Below are 25,421 nucleotides of genomic sequence, written 5' to 3'. Positions count from 1 at the left end.
GATAGCAGTGCATACTAGATTGAAAAAAAAAGAGCCACACTTGTGAAAAAGGACTGGCATGTTAAGAATCTTTTACGTTGCATTTTATGCTGAGCGACCCAATATGCAACGTCAAAAAAACTAACGAGCAAATTTTGAAGGCTAGATCGTAGTAAAGTACTTCTCGAGTTGCAGCATGGAGTACTAATATATAATTGTACTATTAAATGTTGAAATTTGTGGGAAACTGACATGGAAGAATCTGTGTTGCATGTCAACTATTATTTAGATCAAAACAGTTTTTATATTAACTAGTAGTAAGTTGATTAACTGAATCTTCACCTTAAAATTAAATTTCATAACAATAGACTGTTATGGCCATGAATCTAAGGTATCTGTGTAAACCTGGGATTGCGATATAGTTGAAATTATTTATGATGAATCACTACAAATCAGTTAGTAAAACAAGCACTCTGTAGGAGGCTATAACGTACTGCTTTTTCCATGCAACTCCATATCCTGTCATAATTAAAAACATCTAATTTTTTCAATGAAGCCATTTATGTTAATTGTATCAGGTATTCGAAATAGCGATAGTCAAGCTTCATCAACGAGTTATCGACGAATAAATCTTAACGTAAGTATCTTCGAGACTGTTGTTGCGATAGGAGATATAGAATAAGGTTGAAGCGATAAGGCGCTCTGTTCAAATACGATATTTAGGAATAATTTGATTAACTCAAAAAGCTTGGAGACATTGCTCCAATTGTCCCTAAATTTGTGGTAGTGATAATTTTGTTTTCAGTGAAATGGCGTACACTAGCTGAAGAAGTCCGAAATCTTTGGAAGCGTGCGTCGCCCTTTTATCATCAGTCTCAGGCGTGCTTAGCACACGCCACTTTGAGTATTAGTAATAATCCCACTGAAAATGTATAATTGCTTAAATTATACCAAGATGCACGATTACTTGCTAAACAACTAGGTTTTTTCCGCGCTTTGCTGGCTCTACTTGCAGCTAAATTATACTAAATAGAAGAGCAAACTAAATAGAAGTGCAAAAATAACTCCAGGTATTTACGTAATTTTATTTTGCATCTGAAAAGTTAGGCGTAAATAATTACAAATTATTTAGCCCAATAGATTAGTTATTTTAATCAATTTAGACATATGTAAAGAAGAGTCTCTTAACACATAGCCCTTTCTCGTATCAAGTCACTAATTCGTACACAATCAAATATTTCTCTATGTGGCATCTGCGAAGTCCAGCCTTGCATGGTCTCAATGAAGAACATGTTTACTGAGTCTTAGCACCCCCTAAAAAGTGTCCTCAAATTTGGGGATTTAGATTGACAATTATTCATATATAAAAGAGTATGTAGAAAGCGTTCATCAGAATGCATGCGTGCATCGTATAATTATGAACGATAATGTATGATCCATAAATACTCCAGAGTGGTTTACTATTCATATTTTATTAACGCGGTTCGCCATTTATCCGAAAATAACTTTTATATATGTAGTTCTTGAAAAGAGAGATATGCAACAGGTAAGCTGCACAAAATTAGTACGTTACTACGTTACGTTCAATATCATATTTTGTCCATTCTCTACAGTTATCTCATGCGAAATTTATAAGCCGATATGTTTATTGTTATAATATCCTGTAATTTTTTTCTGTAAGCGTGACTCGGTGCTTTCTACAAACACTTCGCTGCGAAGTTGTGAGTGCTATATATATACGTGGTATATCTGATAATTTATACTGGTTATTTAATCACCATTATTGTAGAATGATAAACCCATCCTAACAGCGTGCTAGTCGCATATATACAAACATACGAAAAGCCGGCAACCTGCCTTTGCCCGGCCCTGGCTTCGACTACATATCTATACATAACTAGCAACCTTTGTTTGCATATTTATATACATTATTATCAGCGTGCGATCCTCAGCTGTTAGCTCTATTTTAGGCTTCGATAAGGCATGGGAATCCCACCTGTTTATTGGTCATCACAATTTAACATGATTACCATTGCATCCTTTGCCGTTCACTCAATTAATCTGCACAGATACCTTACCCCAACCAGTCTATAAAGCCCTAAGCAAATCTGCTTTGCTGCAATAAACAAGCCACAGGTGAGGTTTTGTTATTTGACATCTGCTGGTACTCAGGTTTGAATTACCACTAAGGAGTTCCCCTTTGCAATAATTTTATTATGATCACAAAATTTCGCTTTTTGTTCAAAGTCAGAAATGGATTTGAAACAGATGAGGAAAAACATTATCGACATTTCTTATTTGTTTTCCACTAAAATCCGTAAAGCACAGAAACAACGCGGATAGCATCTTTGACTAAAGAAAGAATTATATTTTGAACCCATTGAGAATTGGCTTGGGAATTATGATGAAGAGTTAGTGTTAGATAAGCCTACATTTATTTTCCGGAATCGTCAATCTACACGGATCTTAATATTCACGGTATTTTTTGAGATTAGAAAAAAGGTAAATATAAAGATGCTGTTTCTGATCATTTGGCATACTCATCTTTTTACCCGGAAACGGGAGTAAATTTTATCGTTTATCGTAAACCGAATATAGTATGACAATGAGAACTGTATGGTACTTTTGGCTGACATAAAACAAAATTAAAAAGGAATGAGTAAAAATGAACACTAATTACCCCCAATCTAATAGGATCGCACATTTTTCACAATATAGTTGGTGATCGTCAAGGCTGGATTCTACGAGAGAGAGAGAGAGAGAGAGAGAGAGAGGGGGGGGGGGCTAACATTAGGGTTCGCTATTGTAGTGGCAAGGTAAACGATAGCCTAATTTAATTAGAGTGTAATCCTTTGTAGCTCAGGGAACTCTTCATAATAGTTTATCTGTAAATCATCCAAAGGTGGCTAAGTAAAAATGAACGCTTATTAATGTGATGCTATCTATCATTATCCTGGCTTGCCAATAAAAAAGCACAACTTATTCTTCGTATTTTCTCATTTCTGCATTAAAATTTGCAATAATTTCTAATTATTGAACTATCTATATAAACCGTAAAAGTTAAGTGATTGCAAAGGACGACAACACCAAGATATACAAAACAGCAAGCATCGCATGTGCGAACTTCGTATAGACTTCTTATCTATTAGCTGGTCATTATATAAAGTCAACCCAACCTATAGTACATTCAATGTCCAGCTCATCGTATAATGGAGATATAATAGAAGACAGAAAACTGAATTAAATATGGTGGATTTCGTACAAATACCCAGAATGCTTAACGTGTTATCTTGCAACCCTCGATCTGTAGACTCGCGAAAAACAATAGAAAACGGCTAGGAACTTCGCTGATTGGCGCTGAATTAAGCAGCATCGTTCACCGATTAAATTGGACTCTTATGTTATAGCAGCAAGCAGCGTCCACAGTTTACGCCATAGAGACGGCCTCGCCGTAGCCTCCCGTATCGCACGTATTTACACGCTTGTAGTTTATTCCTCCTACACAGCGACGGGTTTCGTTATGGCGACTCCGACCTTCGATGATTAACGCAAGGATCTGTTTCATCCAATCACACAATAGTTGGTTAACTCACCTACGAGAAGGCTGTAGAAAAGTAATTAGATTTTAACGAATGCATAAACCATACGGTTAAGCGTTTCATTCTAATGTAAGGAAAACAGCACACTCCGTATTCAACGATTGTCTTTACTTTGGATGTAAAGATTCTGTTTCACATGACCCCAATCTCAATGAGCATCAGTAGTCTACTTCATAGAAGGCATACTTTCTTTGATGAGATATATTCGCCAATTGATGAGCTCTTCCTTCACCAAACGTTGCGTAGAACGTAGTATTTAAAGATCAGTTATTTTTCAGGTTCATGCTGTGTGTATATGAGCTTGTGTAGGCAACGAATGTTGGACAGAAAGTTATGGTCAGCAATGAATACGACTGAAAAGGGGTAATGTTCGAAACTATTAGCGCTACACATAAGCAGAAGAAATTTATGCAATGTGTTTTGCTAATACCTGGCCTCGTATTCTGCTAATGTATAAGCCTCCCCCATTTATATATATATATATATAAGGCTTCGATGGCAGAATCTGATCTTTTCAATTTGGATGTTACCTTCTGTCTCAATTCCATGATGAACCTAGTGTGTCTACTTACACATGCATTATACTTATCGAGTAAGTTGAATTCTGCTGAACTTCTACCACAAAAACTTAATCTCTTTTGTAGGACAGCTCCTTTAAAATGTATTCCAACTAATCTGAGTCAAATTTCGTAGTGCTTGTAGTGTCTAGGGTTCGCGAATAAATTTATCGCACGAGGAATCAGAACCCCAAATATGGACCATGACAAAGCCTTACAACACACAAACCATCTAAGTGTCGAACTTCGGATTGCGCACACTGTACCTACATTAGCTTTTTACCCGATATAAATTAAGGATCATAATTTAGAATAATTTTAACAGCATCAATATGTATTATTAATGGTATATATATAAACATATCTGGGCTGATATTAAGAGTGGCTACGAACCTTTCGTTTATTGTGAACAGCAACGTATCCTGCCGTGCAAAGAAGCATCCCAACAGTAAATAAGATGAACATATGTGAATCTTCCTCATAAATCGCTGCAGAGACAAAAAAAAAAAAAAAGATGAAATTACGAACGAAAAAAAGTAATAAAAATGTATTATAGACATTGTCAGTCAGTTGTATAAAACTGTACAAATTTTAGCCACATTTTCGATGTGACTGATTATATGGTGACAATCCTGGGTTCATCTAAAATATCTTATTATTAAGGAGTTGCATTAATTTTGTCTATTCTTTCGCCATATTTTAGTACTTACTAGACGGACCCGCGGCCTATTTTACCTTTTATTGGACTCATCATTTCGTTCTTTCACATTACATCTAGCCTAACGTAATCTGTAGTGTACAGTAACCATGTCTTTGTTGCAATTATTCTGCTTTTCCTAACCAGTAGTTATTTAATCAGATGATTCTGATACGAACGGATTTGAACTATGTTACGCCTAGTTAAAGATATCTTACTTTGATTGCAGAGTTACATGTTCAAAATTTCACGGTTGCAGTTCTCCCAAGATTCAGAACCGCTGATTATATTATCCATTTGCATATATTCTATCGCAGTAATTTGTTTTTGTAGCTTCTTTATTTTCATTTTCCGCGCACACGTCACCGATGCAAAACCGCAAAGATTCATCCTGTTTGTTGTTGTTTCTGCCCCCCGCTGGAGAACGCTTACTGAATTTCTCATGTTCCGCCATTACAATTAATCTGTTCCTTAGCTTCGGCACTGACAGAAGCTTTCTACGCCCACAAAAATCACTATTACACCCTAAAAATTGCAAAACAAAACAGTTACTTAGCTTCAGTTCTTTGGCGCCAAGCTGTTGTAAAAACAAAAAAAAATCGTGACATGCTTACATTGAACGCGGTAGAGATTACTACCAAGCAAACTGAGATTCAATCGAATGAGGGCATGCGCAGCTGAATTATCAATACTCCTTCGACAGAGTAGCCCTGCTTTCCCATTGAATCAGTGACGCAATAACGATTCCGGTACACTACACATCCCAACTCCCATTTCAATTAATCCGTTTATAAACTTCCACATCTTCATTTATGATCGATTAGAAGTAATTGATGAAAAATATTAGTGCCAACGATAACAGTTTTACGGGTAAATTGCAAAAACGTAAAGATAAAAAATTTCCTCCAAAATCGAATTAATTTATTTGGTAATAAGAATGATGATAGGCTTATAATAAAATGTACCTATTTCCATCCAATATACTCATTTTGTAGAGCTTTTTTTCAATGTCAAACCTTTGAGGAATTTTCAACAGTTATTGAAAACTGGCAAAAATTAGTTGACTTGCTCATATTAATATTATGCTCTATGGGGGGAAAAATACCTCCCTAAAAAGCACTCACCTAATTAAAGAATATGACCCACGCGAACAAGATAATTCATAGCTCATAAGCAATTCCACAAATTGACCCAACTCGCATTACGCCTTCCCTATAGGGGCATTACCCTATGAGAAAATTATTTATTCAAGTAAAGTATATAATTCATAAATCTAAAGTGTGGTTCATATTTTTGTCAACTATGAACCATTTAATAAAAAATCGCTTTTTTACCCCTCAGAAGGCGAAATGAAAAACGAAAATTTAATAATGTACTAGCAATATTCCAGTATGTTCCTTTCAAAAATTTTGATTAGTTACCGAACATATTGCCAAACGATGTACATTTTCAAACTAGCATTATATCTTATGTCAGAAAGAATCTTCTTTAGAAAAAAGTAATCATCCAATAAAATAATGTGGATTTCATCAACCATTTTGCAAGTTATCCAAACTTCTTAACCGAGGTATCTTTAGACCCTTTTATAGAAGGAAAATACCGCCCCTCAGAAAAAGAATTCGCATACTTCAAGAATATAATTCACACTTTATTAATGTTCGCTTTTTCTTTAGTAAAAATTACCATTTCACTGGGAAAAAAGATTTGGAGCACAGCCCTTTAATCCGATGTTAGATCCATTTTATAGAACTTGAAAAAACAAAGAACTTCCCAGATTAAACTTTTCCACTCTCACCTTCGACTTTTCAATACCCACCAAGCAAATTGCACAAAATTACCATCTTGTCTGTATCCATATTACGTTCTATAAGAGTAATGAAATGCTCTCCTGAAAAAGGTTCTCATCCACCGGCCCCATCCCACGTGCAGGTCACTTCAGGATGAAATTCTCTGCGTTCATTAGCTCAATGCGACTATGACACGATGTCGACGTAAGTTTGTCAGACACACACGCCAACTAACAAATAGATAGATAAACTTAGCCTTATCTTTCACTTCTTCACTTATATTTTTTTACGCTTCCGGATATTTACACTCTGATATAAATCAAATCATTAGGCTCACCTTTTCGGCATAACATCAAATATTTGATCCCGTTAAAAGACCTAGCTAGGGTGGGTCTCAATAGATTTATCTGGGATTTCTCCATAAGATATGTGCAACGATATGGTAACCATATGCCATTATGACCTTTGGCCAACGCTGACATTCGAATTAACGATGACCGTGATCACAATGCATTTAAATAGATACGCATTAGCGCCTAACGCCCAACATTAGGTTTTTGAAGACAGTACAATTGCCTAATCAAAAGCACATTTTCTAACCATGAATGTCTCTCAATATTTCACAAGATGCTGAATTTTTCGGTGATGGAACGCCCTGCTGCGTGGCTTGAAAAATTCCTAGCTTAACGTGTTCACTGCTTAATTCACCTTTAATCCAAGCATGTGTCAAAATAACATTTGACCATTGCACATGGAATTTAGAATACTGAAATGGTGTGGGTGAAAAGGCTCAGCTGCGTAGTGAGTCCGCGTGGATAGTAAATTATACCAGTATGTTTTTTAAAGGCGTTCCTGCTACCGACTGTGATATACCAACAAATATTCACTATGTTGCCTGTGTTTTGATCCTGGCAGGCTGACAGGCAGACTATATGGTGGCTTGCGAGTGTCGGAAGACTATAGGGGGTTGACTTATATGTCAGTGTGATCTGGAAATTTACGTTGTGGCTGTTGCTCGGAAAGGCGACTTGACCTCCGCGCCCGTAGCAAACGTACGTATTTTGCAAGGTTCTTGTGCATTTCTTTTATAGCTAAAAAAATTAACGAACTAATTAATTATTTAGGCTATACGTTTCATTTACAGCTTAGGCGATTAGTACCGGCCTGGCATACGTCGGTATTAGCCTCCGGTAATTACCACTAGAAATTTTTCCTACACCTGCTGCACGGGTGCAGTTCATCTCTAGAAAGTTAGCGCTGTGTTAAAAAAAATTGCCAGTTTTTTGCCAAGGATTCGGATGACTTATCCCTAGCTTTAAATAACTGCCTTTGTTACTTCTATAGACTAAAGATTTCTTACATTATTCACCTTGTCGCTAAGACGCAGTTTTAATGGTTTGTTATTTTTCGATGAGCTGCAGCTCCATCTTTCTTCATATCGAACATACAGATGTTACAATAAACATAGAGGAGATTGGTTTCAAAATACACGTTACACTTAGTCATAAAAAATATGCTAGAAGGCGGCATTTTAGACTTCCTCGATATAGTTACACTAGATTTTTTAAACGCTAGTCGTGCAATATTAACGAAGGCAATTTGCCGCACACGTAAGAAATCCACCATTTTAGGCTTGCGCTTAAATATACAGATCCAAAGGGGATGAAATAGATAGATAACGAGTACTATGATGTGAGCGCTTCTAAAAATAGATACGGGATACTTCACAAGCAGACCTACTCTGTAGGAGACCAAACGTTTTTAGAAGTATCTTTTCGTTCAAGAATGTCCTTTATAACTTTACGGAAATTTACCTTTGCACACATAAAGGTTTAATTCTTTTTTGTATTGATTGTGCTATACTAATCGTCAATCGTGATGAACATAATGTGTAGATAGAGAATGTTAAAATAGTTGTATCTAATAATATATGAGTCTGTGTGATTAGGTCAGTTAATATAAAACGTGAACTTAACTTTTCCCACATTCTCCACAATCATATCTTTTTATACCCAGTTGAAGTACGCGTCATTATGATCTATAACTTTGCACCATTTGGATGGTAATTTATCCCGCTGTTAGAAGCCTGGAGTATAAACGTCTATAACGTTTCAAAAGCCAATTCAACTGTAATTCTTGCAATTTTGCCACAGTGATCTCTGCTACGCGAGATCAAGGGTTCTTGTGCATTGCAGTAATTGTTTGCAGTCGTAATTTTTTTGGCTGCTTAAGGCAATCTCCTCCAATTGTTAACCGTACGCTTCAACCGTAAGCGTCAAATCAGGACTGTTATAGTAAATAAAACCTGACAGACCCCACAAGCTGATTGAGCCGCACATCATCACCAAGAATGTTGCAATGATTGTCCCAAGTAAAGGCCCCAATTGCTGCTGTCATACTAGCATGTCAATTGGAAGAAGGCAACACTGAAGTCGCAACCCATTCAGCACCTGCGTAAAAAGCAAATGATGTCGATGCCACAAGACCGAACTTGCTCACGATATCATCGAAAGGCCGAACTGTAGCTGCATGCTATATGATGGAAACAATAAACGTAGACCTACACAAACTAAAATAATAATACTAATGTAAAAGATACACATCGAGGAATATTTATCCGTTAATGGCCTCGAGATCGGAAAAAAATGAATAAGTGCGCAAAAAATGACGACACACCAATTCGCAGAGATTGACATTGAATTCATTGCGATGGGAACTGATACGCGCACAAAGCTATCTATTATGGAATGCCGTTGTATGTAATCTGCGTTTACTGCAATTTAATATTCAATCAAATTAGTTTATACACCTTTGCTGGCAGTAGTCAAACAATTCATATATGCGGGTCAAATCACAATATCTCAAAAGCATAATGAGTATTTAAGGCCACTAAAGCTCTGCGTCCTATGGGTAATACGAGTCTTAGTGCGCTCTAATTGTTTGAGGTTTTTCACTGTACGATTTTCCTGAATTACGCCAATCCTATACGTTACAATCGAAGCTATTTTGAAGTAGAATAGACAGAGGCCGGTTACGAGGGACAAGCATAGGGCCATCTGATGACACCCATATGGCCGACACTGTCTTCTCGATAACCTACGTAGCAAAGCTTCTACCATTCGCGGAGAAGATAAATCCCATGTACAGAAACCGGTTAACATAGCAAAGAGACAACCTAGCGAGGTACAAAGTGTCAGTGATTGGTGTCCTGCCTTTCCTTGTAAGCTTCATCGCTCCCATCTTGGTCAGGCTTGCGATCAATCCTAAATCTCCCAGTGCCGCGTGAAGCCATTCTAGAGCTTGGTACGCTAAGCACTCAAATCACAGATCACTAAGTCATCTGCATACAAGACTTCAACTGATTTATTTTGTCCTCTTACTTACTAGAGGAGCTCTTCAGCAAGAGTGAGAGTAAAAGAGGGCCTAAGTTATAACCCTGCGCAAAGCCAGTTACCTGTGTGAAGGGTAAGATTTTGGCCACTTCGTGGTTGACAGCTACTTTGCTTCCCTATAACACCGCGGCAAGGAGGACGAGCACATTTACTGGGATACCTACCTCGTTCAATGTGAGTGCAGCATGCATCTTACTCATGGGCGCCGAGTCGAAGGCTGCCCGCCATGATAACAACACGGTGGCATCGCCCCTTCCTTTAGAGATCAATTAACAGGGTAGCATCTCCCCCTCCCCGGCTGGGAGTTGACTACTACGTAGAAATAGTACGGTATCAGAACGATGGCATGTTTGCGATACCCATTGCGGACCCTATCTGGACCGGTGAACTTTTCATATTTTGTAGGTTCCTAAAGTCTTGCATAAGTTCCCGCACCGCGAGGTCTTGTTGAAAGATATCGTGTTCTATTGAAGTACGCTTTTCCCACGCTACAGCGAAGAAGGGCACCGTACGTGGAATCGTATCCTTTGACATACACATCTCCGAAAAGTAATTTATGGTGGCTGAAAAGGCTAATCGGGCAAACTGCCGGACAATCATAGTGCGTTAATTACTTGTATGGTGAACGTTCTGCGTCAGCGACCAAACGGGCTTCTAGCCGCTCGACGTACTGTTGCTCTTGTGACGCATGCGTTATTTTTGACAGGTCGTCTTACGAAACTAAAGGGCAGAATTCGCGCTGTACCTGGGCCATAGGCCTGAAGACCAACTGGGCCTCCCAGGAAAAGCCACAAGTTAATTAAACCAGATCTATACTTCCAAGGAAGTATGTATATGGATCTATATATATATATATATATACGGAGAAACTGTGGTCTAGACTGGATAGCTTCAGTAAGACGCTACGCAAATATTTCGGTATTTACCACGTTAAGTACAGAAAAATTCATGGGCCAAAAGCTTGTCGATTTTTAGACCTCGCAACAAAACTTGGCATTTGAAGGTCTTCGCAAGTGTAACTTGAAGGGTGAGCTGTATCGCAGCCTGTATGTGAGCATTAATGTTTGAGTTTTCTAATACTTGATCCTGCTCCGATTACGTTCGTCGCAAATAGATTGACAACAAAATTCCACGCACGTTCTGGAAAAACTGGTGTCGATATGGAATGACTACTCAGCATCCGTAGTCCGTAAGCATTTGTCGAAGAATCGTAAAGCGGCTTGAGCTCAGGTAGTCAAAGCCGGTGTTGAAATCGCCCGAAACGACCAACGAAGGAGAATGAAAGGCTAACGCTCTTAGTTCATTGCCAAACTTCTTCGCGAGTACGTTCATTGATTACGAATTAACCGGACAAACATAGGATTCGACATGACTTCTCTTGGCTCCTGCCCCTCTCGGTTGTTGGACTCTCCACGCTTAAAAAGGGCTTTATCCTGCTGGCTATGCTGTAAGCGGTCCTGACCATTTCACCTTTATAGCTGTGCTGTCCATTATTGAAGAGCCGGCATTATGATACGAAAGGCGTAATAGTCGAGGAATTCGTATTTTTTTGACCCGCTTTTCTCGTAATAATACTTTACAATTTTACTTGCTTTACAACTTTGACCAAAAAAGAGTACGGAGAGTACATATACTTTTAACACGGATCGTGAATTAATTAACGTCTCCAAAAAAAAATTCAATTTCACTGATATATCTATCCTTCTCATATACCATGCCCTCGTGTTTCTGATATACCTTTCTTTATCACATACGACACAATCGAAGCCACTTTTGACACCATACGAATGGTCATTAAAGTTCAATTAGCAAGAAGCTTTCTCAATGCGGGCCCAAAGTACCTCACGATGCTGGTACCAACCACGAATGCTACTCGTGACGAAAAAAAGGTCGGATCTTCCGCAAACCTTTCGAAAATGTGTCGCATTTTACGGTCAGCCACTGTTCCCATTTTACTTATTTGAAATTTGCCCTTCCAGCTCCATTACTGGATCAAACAGAAACGTCACGAAACCCACTGATCCAGTCTTTAGTGCACTAATGTACAAACATCCCATACACTGCTCTGTTGATCAGTCTGATGTTAACATTGAACATACCATACAACACACTTTGCACGCTGGGTTGATTTTCAGATCAGCTGCATGCGAGCCTTACAGGCAACATGTCTATCTATGTTACACTTCGAACAACACACATAACCATTGTCTTGCATACACCTGTTGTATGTCGCGCCGACATTTACACTATTTAGCTGTAATACGAATGCGGCCTTTTTTGAATGTTAATAGATACTTCAGGAAATGTACGTTATGCATTGCCTGTTGCTGTTGTCGATTTTTCCAGTGTAACTCTTGCATAACCGGCTTTTATTTGTTGTTAATATGTGACTCCCGCAATCCCCTCGTACAAGAGTACATCCGGCGGTGCATGAAATAAAGACGGTTCAATTCGTACTCCTTAGAAAAGACATAAATCGAAGAACACACGCACATACCACCTCATCAATCAGCAGTCACCTTATAATTTAACTCGCACAAGCACTGCGAGTATAGCTGGTTGTACATCATACCATGCTTGCAGAAAATAGTAAGGAAAACATCTGCCAAGACTCAGGTAATAGAGACAATTAAACAAACGATTTACGCACCAGCTTGACATGCCGTAAATTTATGGCGAAAATGTGAAATACTCATACATTTTGAAGTGCGCTAAGACGTGTCTGCAGCAACTAAACTACTGGCTCCTAAAGGCGTAACTTTTAATGTCGTTCGTGGGAATAATTATTTAACATTATAAAAATAGATAATACATTTAACTCGCCATACAACTTGCTAGAATGCATAAAGGCTATCGAGCAATTTTATGAACGCCAGAAAACTTTTGGAGGCTGTTATTATATCGACGAAGTGCTAGCTGCTTATAAGTCATAAAGGCATCTGTTTTCTGCACTGTACGTATCACTATATGACTCATCGGTTATTATAATTATCTTAGATATGTTAAGACGGTAATCAACGCTTCTTAGCTTTTTATAATCAAATCTTTGACAAAGGAAGTATAATGTTATACCCAATATGACAGAAATGAGTTAACGATTAAAAGTGAAAAAAAATTTAAAAAAGGGTATCACGTATATATGCAGCCACAGGTTTACTTTGAGCACAGTAAGCCCCTCTTGTTTATATTTTATATCACTGAAGTTGCCATTCTTGTCCATTTAGTCTCGGAAGTAGAAAAATTTGCTATTTTTATGAGAATTTTACGATACCACATATCGAAAAGCATCAAGAACATAGGAATCCAGAGGCATGTTGCATCCTACCACAGAAGAGCGAAAAACCTTCAGTTGCCACAGAAGTAGATGACTAAACGAAACTGTTTCACACCAAGCCATAAATCAACGCCTTTGATACTAAATGATATAAATGCATTTATTATGAGAACAGTGGACAGATTGTTTAAGGAGACAACAAAATTCGAAGCTAAAGTTATTTTAAAATATCTTTAAAATCAGTGAACAGAAGTTTTATTAGGGAGAATGGGAAGAATAATCTCATTTCATTATTTAACGGTACTCAATTTCGTGACACTTTTTTAAAGGAATTCTTATTCTTAGAGTTTGAGATCGTTTATTAGAGAATTGTCGCTCAAGCTTTTAATGGGCTAGTTGCTGTGAGTCACGAAAAATTATGAAATCTAAGTGGTTAAGAGATGTTCCACCTTGAAATTAGAACGACGAAGATAACTTTCCATGTAAGCCTCGTATTTAGTGAACGACCTACTGTTGGAAAGGCCGTAAATCGTTCGTCTAAAAAAGTCTAAAAATCAAATTTTTAACTTAAAAATAGGTTCGGTAGAATTTCCTCTGTGAAGTTTGATGACGAAGAGTTAAGTAATGGATGCCGATTTACCTTAAAATGCACTAGTGTTAGCACTCGGGTTTAGTGTACACAAAGAACCATAATTGCTCGCCTAGGTCGAATAAATAAATGGGACATATGCATATGGAGCCTGATCCGAGCGACGCTTGCTTTTTCCATTCTCGCCTTAGAACAGTAACTCATTTTTCATAGAGTTGTGACTCGTGACTTGGCTTTTTTTTAAGTGCCGAATAGACGGGTGTGGTGAAAGTTGAATCGTTACCTGCGCCTAAGTCGCGATGGAAGGAGAAGTAAACTACTCCTAATGCACGACAATCGCAAGAACCACAACGGCGAAAACTATAGTTGGATGCTTTTCGTTATCCACCATACTCGTCAAACATTGTTTCCACAAATTATATATTGTTTTAAATCTCGACAGCTTCTCAAGGAAAGAATTACTCTAGACTTCAAATGTACAAACTACCTTTCGAAACTTCATGGACTCTCGTACCCATAACTTTTACAGTAGCAATAACTTTTATTGCAAGAAGAGAAAAGTATATATATACTTAGGACTGCTGCTTCAAAAACTAGACATACTACATTTTAAAGTAGCTAAAATAAGCAATTTCGCAGACATACGTGGTTGCCGATACAAAATACAAATCTCAAAGATATTACCGACATCTCTATCACCTGAGTAATATAAACGTCCAATCAATCGAAAGCCTTAGCCCATTACTGGTAAGAACCTATAGCATCATGGAGTAGATCTTACGCAAAAATCTTGAAGAAAGGAATCTATGGTGATTATAACTAATGCCACAAATAAATAGCTCGAAGTCTTTTCAGTAAAGTGCGCCACTATTTCAGTAACTCTTAGCGCGTTGGCACATGCATTTGCACATTTCATTTACCTTAAAATATTTGTATCCCACAACGCTTTGGAATACATCAGTGCCCAACTTAATTATTCTTAGGAAAGATAACAATCTTTTAAAGATCCTCTGCGTTCGGCCAGTAATGGTGGCCGAAGGGCACAATGAGTTTAAAATAATAGCCGAGCTTTTAAAAAGAATGAGATGCTTATCAATCAGAAAAGCGAATAGACCACTGGAAAACGTAGTATTAGGGCAATTTATGAAAGACCGACTGATGAGCATCAGTGTCAAGAAAAAATGAAGAACTTTGACAGATGAAACCTGACTTGCATTACAAAAGATTCTACAATTCAGGATCTACAATGAGGAAAATCTATCGATCCTCGAAATATTTTGGCCGCATGAGTGTCCTGTTACCCAGGTACGTGACTTTGTAGGAAATTTAAGTTAAGACATATCCTAATAGCATACCCAAATAATGTTAACTTTAACCTAAGAAGGAATAAAATAAGAAACACATACCAATGAACATAATGCATTAATATGATACTTAAACAATTCTCAAAAACAAATAAGAGGATTCCTGTCGTGAAATTCGAGTCAACTTCTAAAGGGCCTAAGAGAAGGGTCCTTTAGATAAGGTAATTTAATACGGGGAAAATTAAAATATATATAAATATGTTAATATATATATATAATATAAATAGTATAAATATATATGTTCTAAATCATTGAATAGTACTAGGTTTAATACTAGGTACTAACTTAACTGTTAGTTTAAGCGTGCTTACCAAAGTAACGTAGGATTTTTCTGCTTTATATCACCTTAAAAAAATGTCGTCTTACTACCCACATCAATTCCACATAGAAATCTGGCATTGTGGTTGCTTATTGTTCGGTTTGGAGTAAATCTCGAACAATAATGCCAAGTCATGTTTCCTCACACACTTAGCTTGGGATGAAAGCTACTAATCTTTACTAAAATTCCATAGGTTCACGATATCTGACAATAGCCGAGTATTCGCAACCTATTTAACCAGACAATTGATGAGTTGTTTAGTACTCAAGAAGTTCATATCAACTTCAGATGGCCGATTGAAGTGAAGTACATCCTCTAAGTCCAGGATGCCATTTTGAACTTACAAATCTGCCCCTAAACAGTCCTCTTAACCATGGGGTCCTCGCTGTGTGAGGCAAAAATTTTTAAAGTTACGTCAACTACCGTTTCACTCATTGAAATAAATACAAAAACGTCTCTTTGAAACTTAAATTTGAAAATTCCGTTCGTCAAACATATAAATTACAGCTTATGCAGGAAAGAATGACCGATTCCGACAAGTATATTCATTTGTGTCAGATAATTCTAAGATCAGCTCTTGAAAAGTATAAAGAAGTAAATAAATAAAGGAAAGACGCAAGGGACAAAGACACCCGCCTGACAGAGATCTGAATTGTAGTGATGACTGACGCAATAGCAAAACTGGTAACATATATCAGTTTTATAAAAGTCGCGTGTTTAAATTGAAGCATTTGTGCAACCATATTTTTACAAAGATTCTTCTAACAAAAGAAAATCTTCAGTAAAAAGTTGTGTGGAGTATATCAACGACGCTGAGGGATATATATTTTAAGGTTGTGTTACTACGAGGTCAGGCATATGCATCCCGCGACTCCTATATACATGTCATGAAAAGAATCAGAAGTTGTGAAGCAATTCAGGTCAAGAAACGGCTAAGAAAAATTTTTATTCATCACATAAAAATTATGTGGCCTCATTTAAGAGACCCAAATTTCAATGGCAAGGATGGCCGTTTGAACGTACTGCTTTGACATTACGATTTGGATCTATGGGAAATACATTGCCAAAATTAATCATATATTGGGATCTGGCAATTGAATCTTATTTCGACATGATTGTCTTTCGGATTAACATAACATAGAAATAACGGCTCACACGATGTGACGACTATAACTGCACAGTCAGGTCTAATACAAGTTCCTCGTAAAAATAAATTAATAATTTAAAAAAAGAAAAGGAAACATTAGCTTTAAAAATATCTATCTCATAATGTATCTTGTAGCTTTAAAATGCTATAAATTACAGTAAGCCATAAATTCGCCAATATATAGGGGTTCCATGGTTCATGACATCTCGCAGTGCTGATGATATACAGATCGGTTTCGTGTAGTGTTACATTGTTATTGGGGGGCTGGCTAATGCAATGCAATTATTGTATAAACATTGCAACATAAATAAAAAAAAAGCTTTTTATTTCTAAAATTTAAGGGCTTGTTACTGCCGTCGAACTAATCCCAACATACACGTATTCTAGCGCTCACAACGGAAATTTACATTTCCACGATCATGTAGCCCCTAAACAAGAACAGCCATGCTTGCAGTAACCGATATCTACGAAAAAAGAATACAATACCAATGAGTTCTACGCATATCTTGCGAAAGACATACAATACTAGTTAAAACAAAAAAACAGATTGCTTAAAATGCATATTCATGGATTATTCAGCATAATGGGGAACATTTTCTGAATTGGTACTTTCTAACTAGTATATATTTGCAATTTCGAAGTGAGCCCACGGCTAATCAACTGATTATATGCCTAACTCTTTGAAAATTGTCTTGGTGCTATATCCCAGAAACTTTTAAGCTAAACAAATCGAATAATTTTATTCAAACCTCCCTATGTCAAACAACTTTAGAAAAAAAACCATATGAGAGAATTTATTTTGGTGTCTATCGACTTCGGGCATTATGTGTTGTAGTTAACTGATCTTAAGGCTGATCAGAACCACCCGGCAAATCTTACAAATAGCACTACGATTTACGAGAGGCATTTCTGCATTATTTGTATATACTTTACTGAAGTCGAATGTTTTAGTTTCGCCGACAGCAGACATGAATCAGTGCTCTTCAGCTATTTTCTCTGCGCTAATATCCGTATCATTTCATTCCATATCAATGTTAAAACAAGTGCATTTATCTTTATTTAATTGATGGCTAAAACGGCTTTTTATTGTAGGAATTTTATTCTGATATTTTTTCAATTTAGAAGGCCACAGGTAGCTCCGTCTACGAGATATAATAGCCCTACCACTGTGTTTTAGTTGCTGTTGTTCAATGCCGACAATAATTTATGATAGAGGGCTTTTCTGTCGATACAAAAAACGGAATCTGAAGTTGAATAACTGTGAAATTTCTTTTCACCGGAAAGCCCCTGATAGCTTTCTGGCTAAACGACTGGACGTCTTCAGTCGAACTATCGCAACGCGTAATAATTTCGCACGTAGCAGATTGCTCTGAAAAGTTTCCCGACTAAACATGCATTGTAATAGAATTGTAAACAGAGAACAACAATTCGTAAAGAGCAGAAGTACCTAACTTTGTTCTAACTAAAGGCACAAGCTATCCAGAACTGTATGGACTGTGTTTCAAATAACAAAATTTATTGTAGAAGCTCTGTCGTCTTAGGCCTATTTTCCTTCAAAAGTACTTCATAAAGACAGAAAAGTCAATTAAGATGAACTGTTGAGAAAGCCATTTCACAGTTTAGTGAATAATGTTCGAGTAACTTCAGCTATAGAGTCCTCGATTTTGTTTCGGCAGCCTCTCAACTTTAGGCGAAGTACACCATCGGGTCAAGGATTCAAGGTAAAATTCTGAAATCTGAACGATAAAACAACATGCTGATAAAGTAAAAAAAGGGCTGCGCAACCGCACATACTACTTAACTATCAACGAACAAAAATTTAAGAAGGGAAAGAAGGTGAAAAACGACACCAAATAACTTATTGATCGAGGCAATATATTTATACGAAGTGAATTCACAAAAAAAAAAGAAAAAAGGTAATTCTGAGATGTGTTTTTATAAGCCTATTCTACTCAATGTCCCTTGCAATTTAGCAAGAGATTTTTGAAATTGGGTTAGAGAAGCGACGAGTAAACCTGATAAAAATTTTTGACCAACCTCATCATACAGCAAACGAGTTGACATGATGGCTAAGTCGGTAAGAAGTAGCAACTAGTGTTGCATTTTCGAGGAAAAGGATGCAGCAATTTAATGGTTCATCAACAAGGAGGTTAACGACTCAGTTCATTAAGTGATGTTGATATTGATCTTCGCCGATGGTAAAACGACGAACAGTCCAAATTAAAGCTTAAATGTCTGAATTTCTATTAACTTCCTAATGGCTGGTCTACTGTTTAGCCTTTAGTCCCCACAGATTGTAGCATTATCTATTTTCTTTCTAAAAAAAGATGAAAAATTATAAATTTCCTTTTAAGTCGGTGAATTAGCTCAATAATTTAGCTTACATGGTGCTAGGCCCATAGGTATGAGCTCTTCTTTATAGGTTCTTTCAGAAGTGTCTACTGTAAGTCCAAGGGCAACGTGTCTTTCGGCATTTCCATTATCTTCGCCCATATTGAGTTCGGTTCGAACTGGAATATCCTGTAATGCAAAAATTGCAGTTCATAATTTAAGGCAGGTTGCAAAAATTAAATAACTTAAATAGTTATTTAGGAACACTTAAGTAGGAATTCCAGTACATTATATTGCAATGGGTAAGAAGACGGCCCATAAGGTGGGTTGAAAATACTAATGTCGACGCTAAAGGCAATCAGTGGATCTTCCTAAGTGAATATCCTAAGCTAATCAAGCAGCTAAAATTGTGGTCTACTTGCTCTATAAATTTAGTTGCTGGTAGTATTAAAGACATTGTTTCTATAATTTCTCTTTGGGTTTTTTTTTGTGGGTTACACGAATAAGAATCACAAAGTAAACAGAAATGTATAACAAAGTTAGAAACCTGCAAAATTTAAAAAAATACTAAAAATAATCACAATCTTGAGTCTATTCAAAGCATTGCAGTATAATAAACGAATAATCGTTAGTTGCACCTTGACAGTATTAGGGTATGTGATTTGGTACAGTGACAAAGTGGACTGTAAACCTGGTTCTCTCTTGTTGGACAGCCACCAGATATCATAGTGGTTATAGTCATAACTTTTAACTTCATCATTCTCTAATTCATGAAGCTCAGCACAGTAACAGTATGAGCACCACCGTCATCACGCTTTGATTCACGACAAATAATGCTTTACGGGCCCTCTTCCTTATACATCACTTTTTTATAAAATTAAATAAATCAAACGAAATCTGATTAGAAGAGGCTACGGCTTTAACGCTGTAAACAAGTGTAAATCTAGACATATACCTTCAAGCATTCGAATTACGCTTTAAGGCGTAGCACCTTTTTTTTGAGTGTACAAATATCACTATTTTCCTAATTCTCTACATTTCTATGAAATCAGATTAGTCCTTATATTTAAGGTGCATGCTCGATTTCTTGGCGTTTTATTACGGCCACTTTTTTTTCTTTAACGTATTTTAGCTTTATAAATAAGCTAAAACGCAGTGAAATTGGAAAAAGTGAAAAATCTAAAATGCAAGCAAAAATTCGCGATCGGTAGTGAAAAGTAACTGCATACACTACCATGATCAAAACCCGACAATTAATTTTTCGCTGATGTCAACGTTTTTTAACAAACATGTTTTCATAGTTGCTCCCGCTTTGGTCCGTTAACGCTAATGATTAACTGATGTCATTAACGCCTTCTGGAGTAAAATTCAACCGATGTCTCTCTGAAGTCTACTATACCTTTCAAAAACCAGCCTCTACTTTTCGCGTGGCCCTGCATAATATCGCGCTTTGCCTTATGTAATACTAAAAATTTATGCAAGTACATTACTCGGTCATTTCAGATTCCAGAAATGTTTCCATCTAAAAAGAATCCAATCCAGAAAGCGGTATTTTTACCACTTGTTGTCCAGAGTTAACTGACTGCGCCATTCAATAAAATATGGTCGGTAAGCAAAATATAAGTAGCACCTTAAACCTAAAAAAAGAAAAAATATTTGACGTAAACATAACTAAAACAATATTATTTTAATGCACAGCCAGGCTACCATGTAAATCCGTAACGATTTTCCCCTATCCTCAGAGAAATAAACTAGCTTCCCGGCCCATTCAGCAAATGGTATCTTCCCTTTGTTCTGGATCACTATTGTCCTCCGTCTTAGATGTTTGTCTCCGCAGAAACGGTGCTAACACTCGAAATGCTATATCTTAACTTTCAACACTTGTTTTTGTGATTAGTTCTAAGTCCATTAGTTTAGCAACAAAACATCATCAGTTTTAGAACTTCTCGATCAAAACAACGAAAGCCATGGAAGTTTAAAGCAATTAATATATTCATTTAAGCAGAATATTTGTAACAAAACTGGGTGCTTAGAAAAGAAAAAACTAGCATGTATCCCAGCACAGGGACTACAATTATTCTATTTGAAATTTTGAATCAAGTTTCTCAATATAATATAAATGCAGCCCGTGCTTGGACCTCATTATCGGTGTATACGAAACACGGAGAATTATTATCCTAGAATTGTTCAACACTAGGCGTATTGGTAAACTGAAGCGACGAAAATTAAAGTAATTAAAAGATCCTAGTTTCCTTTTAATTGGTACCATGTGTCGCAGACCTTGAAATTGTCAGGAAAAGCTATTTGCCAATTGCAGCGCCCAGTCGAAATAAGTTATGCAAGATGCATGCTGAACACTAACAGAAAAATCGTTGCTATAAGTATTCTTTGCAAGGCGATCATCTCTACATTATAACTGCTTGTAATAGACATTAGGAGTGCAAACTTGGATCAGCTCTCACTTAGTCTCATTCTCACTACAACCGCGTGTACGCCGTTTTCAATTATGACCATTAAACCATCCGGTCACTAGATATGTGCAATGAAAACTAAAACCTAAAAACAGAAAGGCAGTAAGATAACAGGTGTTTTGATACGGAACCCATCTATCATCTTAGCTTTCCTTTGTATATTACGCGTCACATGGATTAACTGGTATCGTACTCCCAAGTTCTTAATACAAATGGCAGCCAAATTTATCTACTTCGGCAACTTTATCCATGATATTAGTGTTTAATCGGCTAAATAATCTGTGTTATGTTCTGGGACCATATTTCCTCTTGACTCTGCCTCCATGCAACAATTTATGCAGTATATCTGAATACCCGGTTCAAAAGCTCGATAGAATTAAATGATAAACGGAATTCCAATATGTATCAGTAATAAGCCTCTTGTATAGTTACTGTAGATGGATGCTCTTTGTCGGCGGTTTGATCTTTCGAGTGCGAAATCCTGTCAACTGAGTAATGGGCATTTTAAATTAAAAAAAAGCGCTCAAGATGTAAGCACATTTGAGTAAACATTATTTGAGTCGATTTCGAACTACCGGGTACTTACATCTTATGATTGTCATTAGAGCTTTGAGCCAACGTCAGTATAAAATGGTTATCTGGTCAAGAGCAATTTAAAAGACAACAACAAAAAAAAATCGGCGTATTTACATAAATCTATCTTTGTTAGAAGCACTATATTTGTTTTTTTTTTTTGAATATAATGTCAATAATGCAGGCCCTCCTGGCCTTTTTCATGGCAATTATTCGCTTCACCGAGTTTTTGGTCACACTTTCACAGACATCTGACTTTATCTCTAAAAGGGCGACGTGGATATTTTTTTAATTGTCATAGTACTACTTGCTTTAAAATACTTTCGTAAAAAAAAATCAAGCGGAGTTATGTAACATGATTTGAGAGCCATTCGACATCGCCCTGCCTGGAGATCAGCAGCTCACCAAAATAAATTTTTAATCACGCAATTACGCTCTTACATGGGGGTGGATCACGCTGATGTCACGAGTCTCGCAAACCTTCTGCAATAATTTGGAGCACAGGAAAGCTTTGGGTCATCTCCGTGTACAATCAGAGTTTACAGCTGCGTCAAAAAAAAGGCCAGTGATGCTTTTGGCTCATATGCTGCACTACACGGTAATTTTTACATCCCTATAAATTATATTTATGAACCTCTTTTATAGATAGTCCGGTGATTTTCAGTCAACTTTGAGACTTGTAGTTTATAAACAAGACCGTATATGTATATGAAAAAGCGGCTAGCAACTGGGTGAAGGAAGTAACTGCCATAAAGATAACAAAGGAAGTCTAGTTCATTAATGTTTTGTTTACGTATAATTTTAAATTTATAGAATGTTTAATAAAGAAAGACTAAGGTAAATATATTCAGATATTTTGTTGGCGAAACAATCGAACTGTATTTCTAAGCCTTTTCGATGCTCCGTTGGGTTTCGTTGTTCGCAGTGCACTGATACTTTAAAAGCCCATCCTTATGCACCTGCTTCATCTCGTTTAAACATTTTCCTTGGCATTGTTGTTACTGCATTTCTGTAACGTAAACTGGATACACCAGCAGGCTTTCAAAAAACCCAAAAATACCAAAAACTTGCTGCACGTTCATAATGTCTTAAGAAAAGTACCTATTAACAGTTTAGTATGTCTCTGCCTCTAATTGGGACAATCTGTCAGCGTCAACCTTAAGATATCATCTCCTCTTTTTCCTAAACGAAGGCTGCATTTTTTTAAAATTTTTTAAATTTTTATTTATCCATTCTTTTAATTTAAGTTATTCTGTTCTTTCATCTTAGATATCTCTTTTATTCTAGAAAAAGAGTAGCTACTAAAATCGTCAAAAACAAATGATATACTCCTCGTACTCGTCGAGTTTCATTTGTTTTTTAGTGTGCAGTGATTCACCTCTATACCTCAGGCAAATGCTTTTTCATTTCAGTACTAGACATCTCACTTTCGTTTCTTTCCTCATCAGTCAGGTTTCGATCACGTACATGTTTATGGATTTCGGTTCAGAATACTGCGGATAGTTTAACATTCAACCTGCCAACACTTTTTGTATACCTATTTCTACCATATTGTTAGATTAAAAAATAAATGAGGTACCTTATTAATATTCTTATTTGAAGAAACTGTTTGTGGCTCCTTTTGACTGCTGGGTTGAAGTTTCTGAGTGATCGAATCGAAGGGACCTTGGATATCCGCACTTGATAGTTGTTTAGTTCCTGTGTTGAAGTAAATCAACAAATTAATACTTAATCTAACACCTAAAACAATACAAACCCTAGATTAAAAGTTCGGTAAGTTGACGACAAAATAATTCTCCTATAAATAGTTGTACATTAGAACCACATATGTGTTCTTCTTATATTTATACTTCACAAGTAATCATGAAGAATATTGATTTAAAAAAAGTAGAAATGCAAAATTGCCTGCAAAGTTAATCTTACCTTTTGAAAATTGATTTCTCATGGCTGCTCCGCCAGGCGTGCCTTGAGCAGCATGTTCTCCAGTAGATGCCGGGTCTGCTCCTATAACTACACGACCCGGTCCATTAGATGCAAGAAGACCTGCTTTAGTTGTCGTGCTAACTTTAGACTGTATGGAAACATGGACCGACCTCGCCACAACTGGGAGCAATGTGGAGGAAGATGATGGATCTTGATTAGTTGATAAAGAAAGCCCGGCCACTGCAACGAGCGCAACTAGAGTGGCAGTAATCAGCATTTCACTGGTGGGCGACTTCACCATCTGTCTAACAAACAACAGCAGGTACGCCACCTGTCAGCTCTTAAGATTCACTTAAAACAGCCACGACCTGTTCGAGCAAAATAAGAGCTCGGAACAGATCTTAAAATGCATCACTGGAGTATATAGGTTTAGGTTATGGATTAGAAATATTTTTGTTGGTCTACCTGTAGTGCCTCAGAACTTCCAACTTTGGAGTATCTTTGGTCACTACTGCGTAAACTGTAAAAGTCGCACTCGAACTCGTAGTTGTACAATCTAGTATAGAATGATGTTAAATTTGGTTGGTGTTGTTAACCTACGTAACCCTCTGGACTATGCGGATGTCTTGCACTAACAACAAGCCTAAGCACTTAGTGGCATATCTACCTGCAACGGTAAAAGGTACATCACACTTTAATGACATAATAAAACAACTCTTCAATACTGAAACCCACAACAGCTTAGAATTTAAAATACGTTCCAGAATATTTAGTGATTACATATCTAATAAATATAGAACAATATTTATTACTGATGGTAATCTGTAGTTGTGTAAACATATCGTACACCGTAATACTCTAAGTATTAGCCACATAGTTTTAAAATAATCTTAGAACTTTTCTTGAAGAACTTGAAGAAAAGTATAACTTTCCACACATAAGAAAGCCAATATATAGGAGATGCACGCGAAACTGTACAAGTAGTTATGAGAGTCACACTAAGACAACCGCGTAGTCCACTCTCATGTACACTCAACTGCCCTTGGATCGCGGGCTCATCAAAATGAAACAAGAAAAAAGAAACCAAGAACTCATGTAATGTAAATTGATTAAATTCGTATTTAACATTATTGCTGTCCTGCATTTTAAAATTACCACGTATCATCAGATGCGGCTGTTTTGAACTATAAGCTGCTATAAAGGTTGTCACAGTCGAGCAAAGCTGTAGAAGGCTAAGCATTGAAATCACCAAAAATCCACCCCCTCTGTAATTTGATAAATCATAACGCACAGCTCACATTAGGAAAAATTCAGCCGCCAACAACTGTCGTTTTTTAACTAAGTATTGTCAGTTTCTACCGTAATACACCGATACAGCGAACGGCAACAGAGGCAACCCATAATCTTCCAGGAGAATTA

At 36.9% G+C, this 25,421-nt stretch overlaps 1 protein-coding gene across 8 annotated transcripts; it reads right to left on the bottom strand.

The window, feature by feature from the left end:
• Positions 1-1,044: 1,044 nt before the first annotated feature.
• Positions 1,045-25,421, bottom strand: LOC111272730 (uncharacterized). 8 transcript variants are annotated; one of them, XM_022854315.2, is made up of 7 exons: positions 25,362-25,408; positions 25,158-25,267; positions 24,003-24,307; positions 23,659-23,777; positions 19,089-19,224; positions 4,529-4,623; positions 1,045-3,535 (listed from the first exon to the last, which is right to left on the bottom strand). In XM_022854315.2, the coding sequence occupies exons 3-7, from the start codon at positions 24,301-24,303 to the stop codon at positions 3,407-3,409; spliced, it is 780 nt and encodes a 259-aa protein (XP_022710050.1). In that variant the 5' UTR covers positions 24,304-24,307; positions 25,158-25,267; positions 25,362-25,408; the 3' UTR covers positions 1,045-3,406. The 8 variants fall into 8 exon arrangements, with proteins under 8 accessions (XP_022710050.1, XP_022710048.1, XP_022710052.1 ...); XM_022854313.2 differs by having other exon boundaries at positions 24,003-24,303; positions 25,158-25,421; XM_022854317.2 differs by lacking the exon at positions 25,158-25,267 and having other exon boundaries at positions 25,294-25,421.

Source organism: Varroa jacobsoni, unplaced genomic scaffold (assembly GCF_002532875.2).
Source record: "Varroa jacobsoni isolate VJ856 unplaced genomic scaffold, vjacob_1.0 contig03113, whole genome shotgun sequence".
Taxonomy (NCBI): Eukaryota; Metazoa; Arthropoda; class Arachnida; order Mesostigmata; family Varroidae; genus Varroa; species Varroa jacobsoni.
Note: the sequence above shows the minus strand (reverse complement) of the source record. Positions and strands in the feature narration are given on the sequence as shown.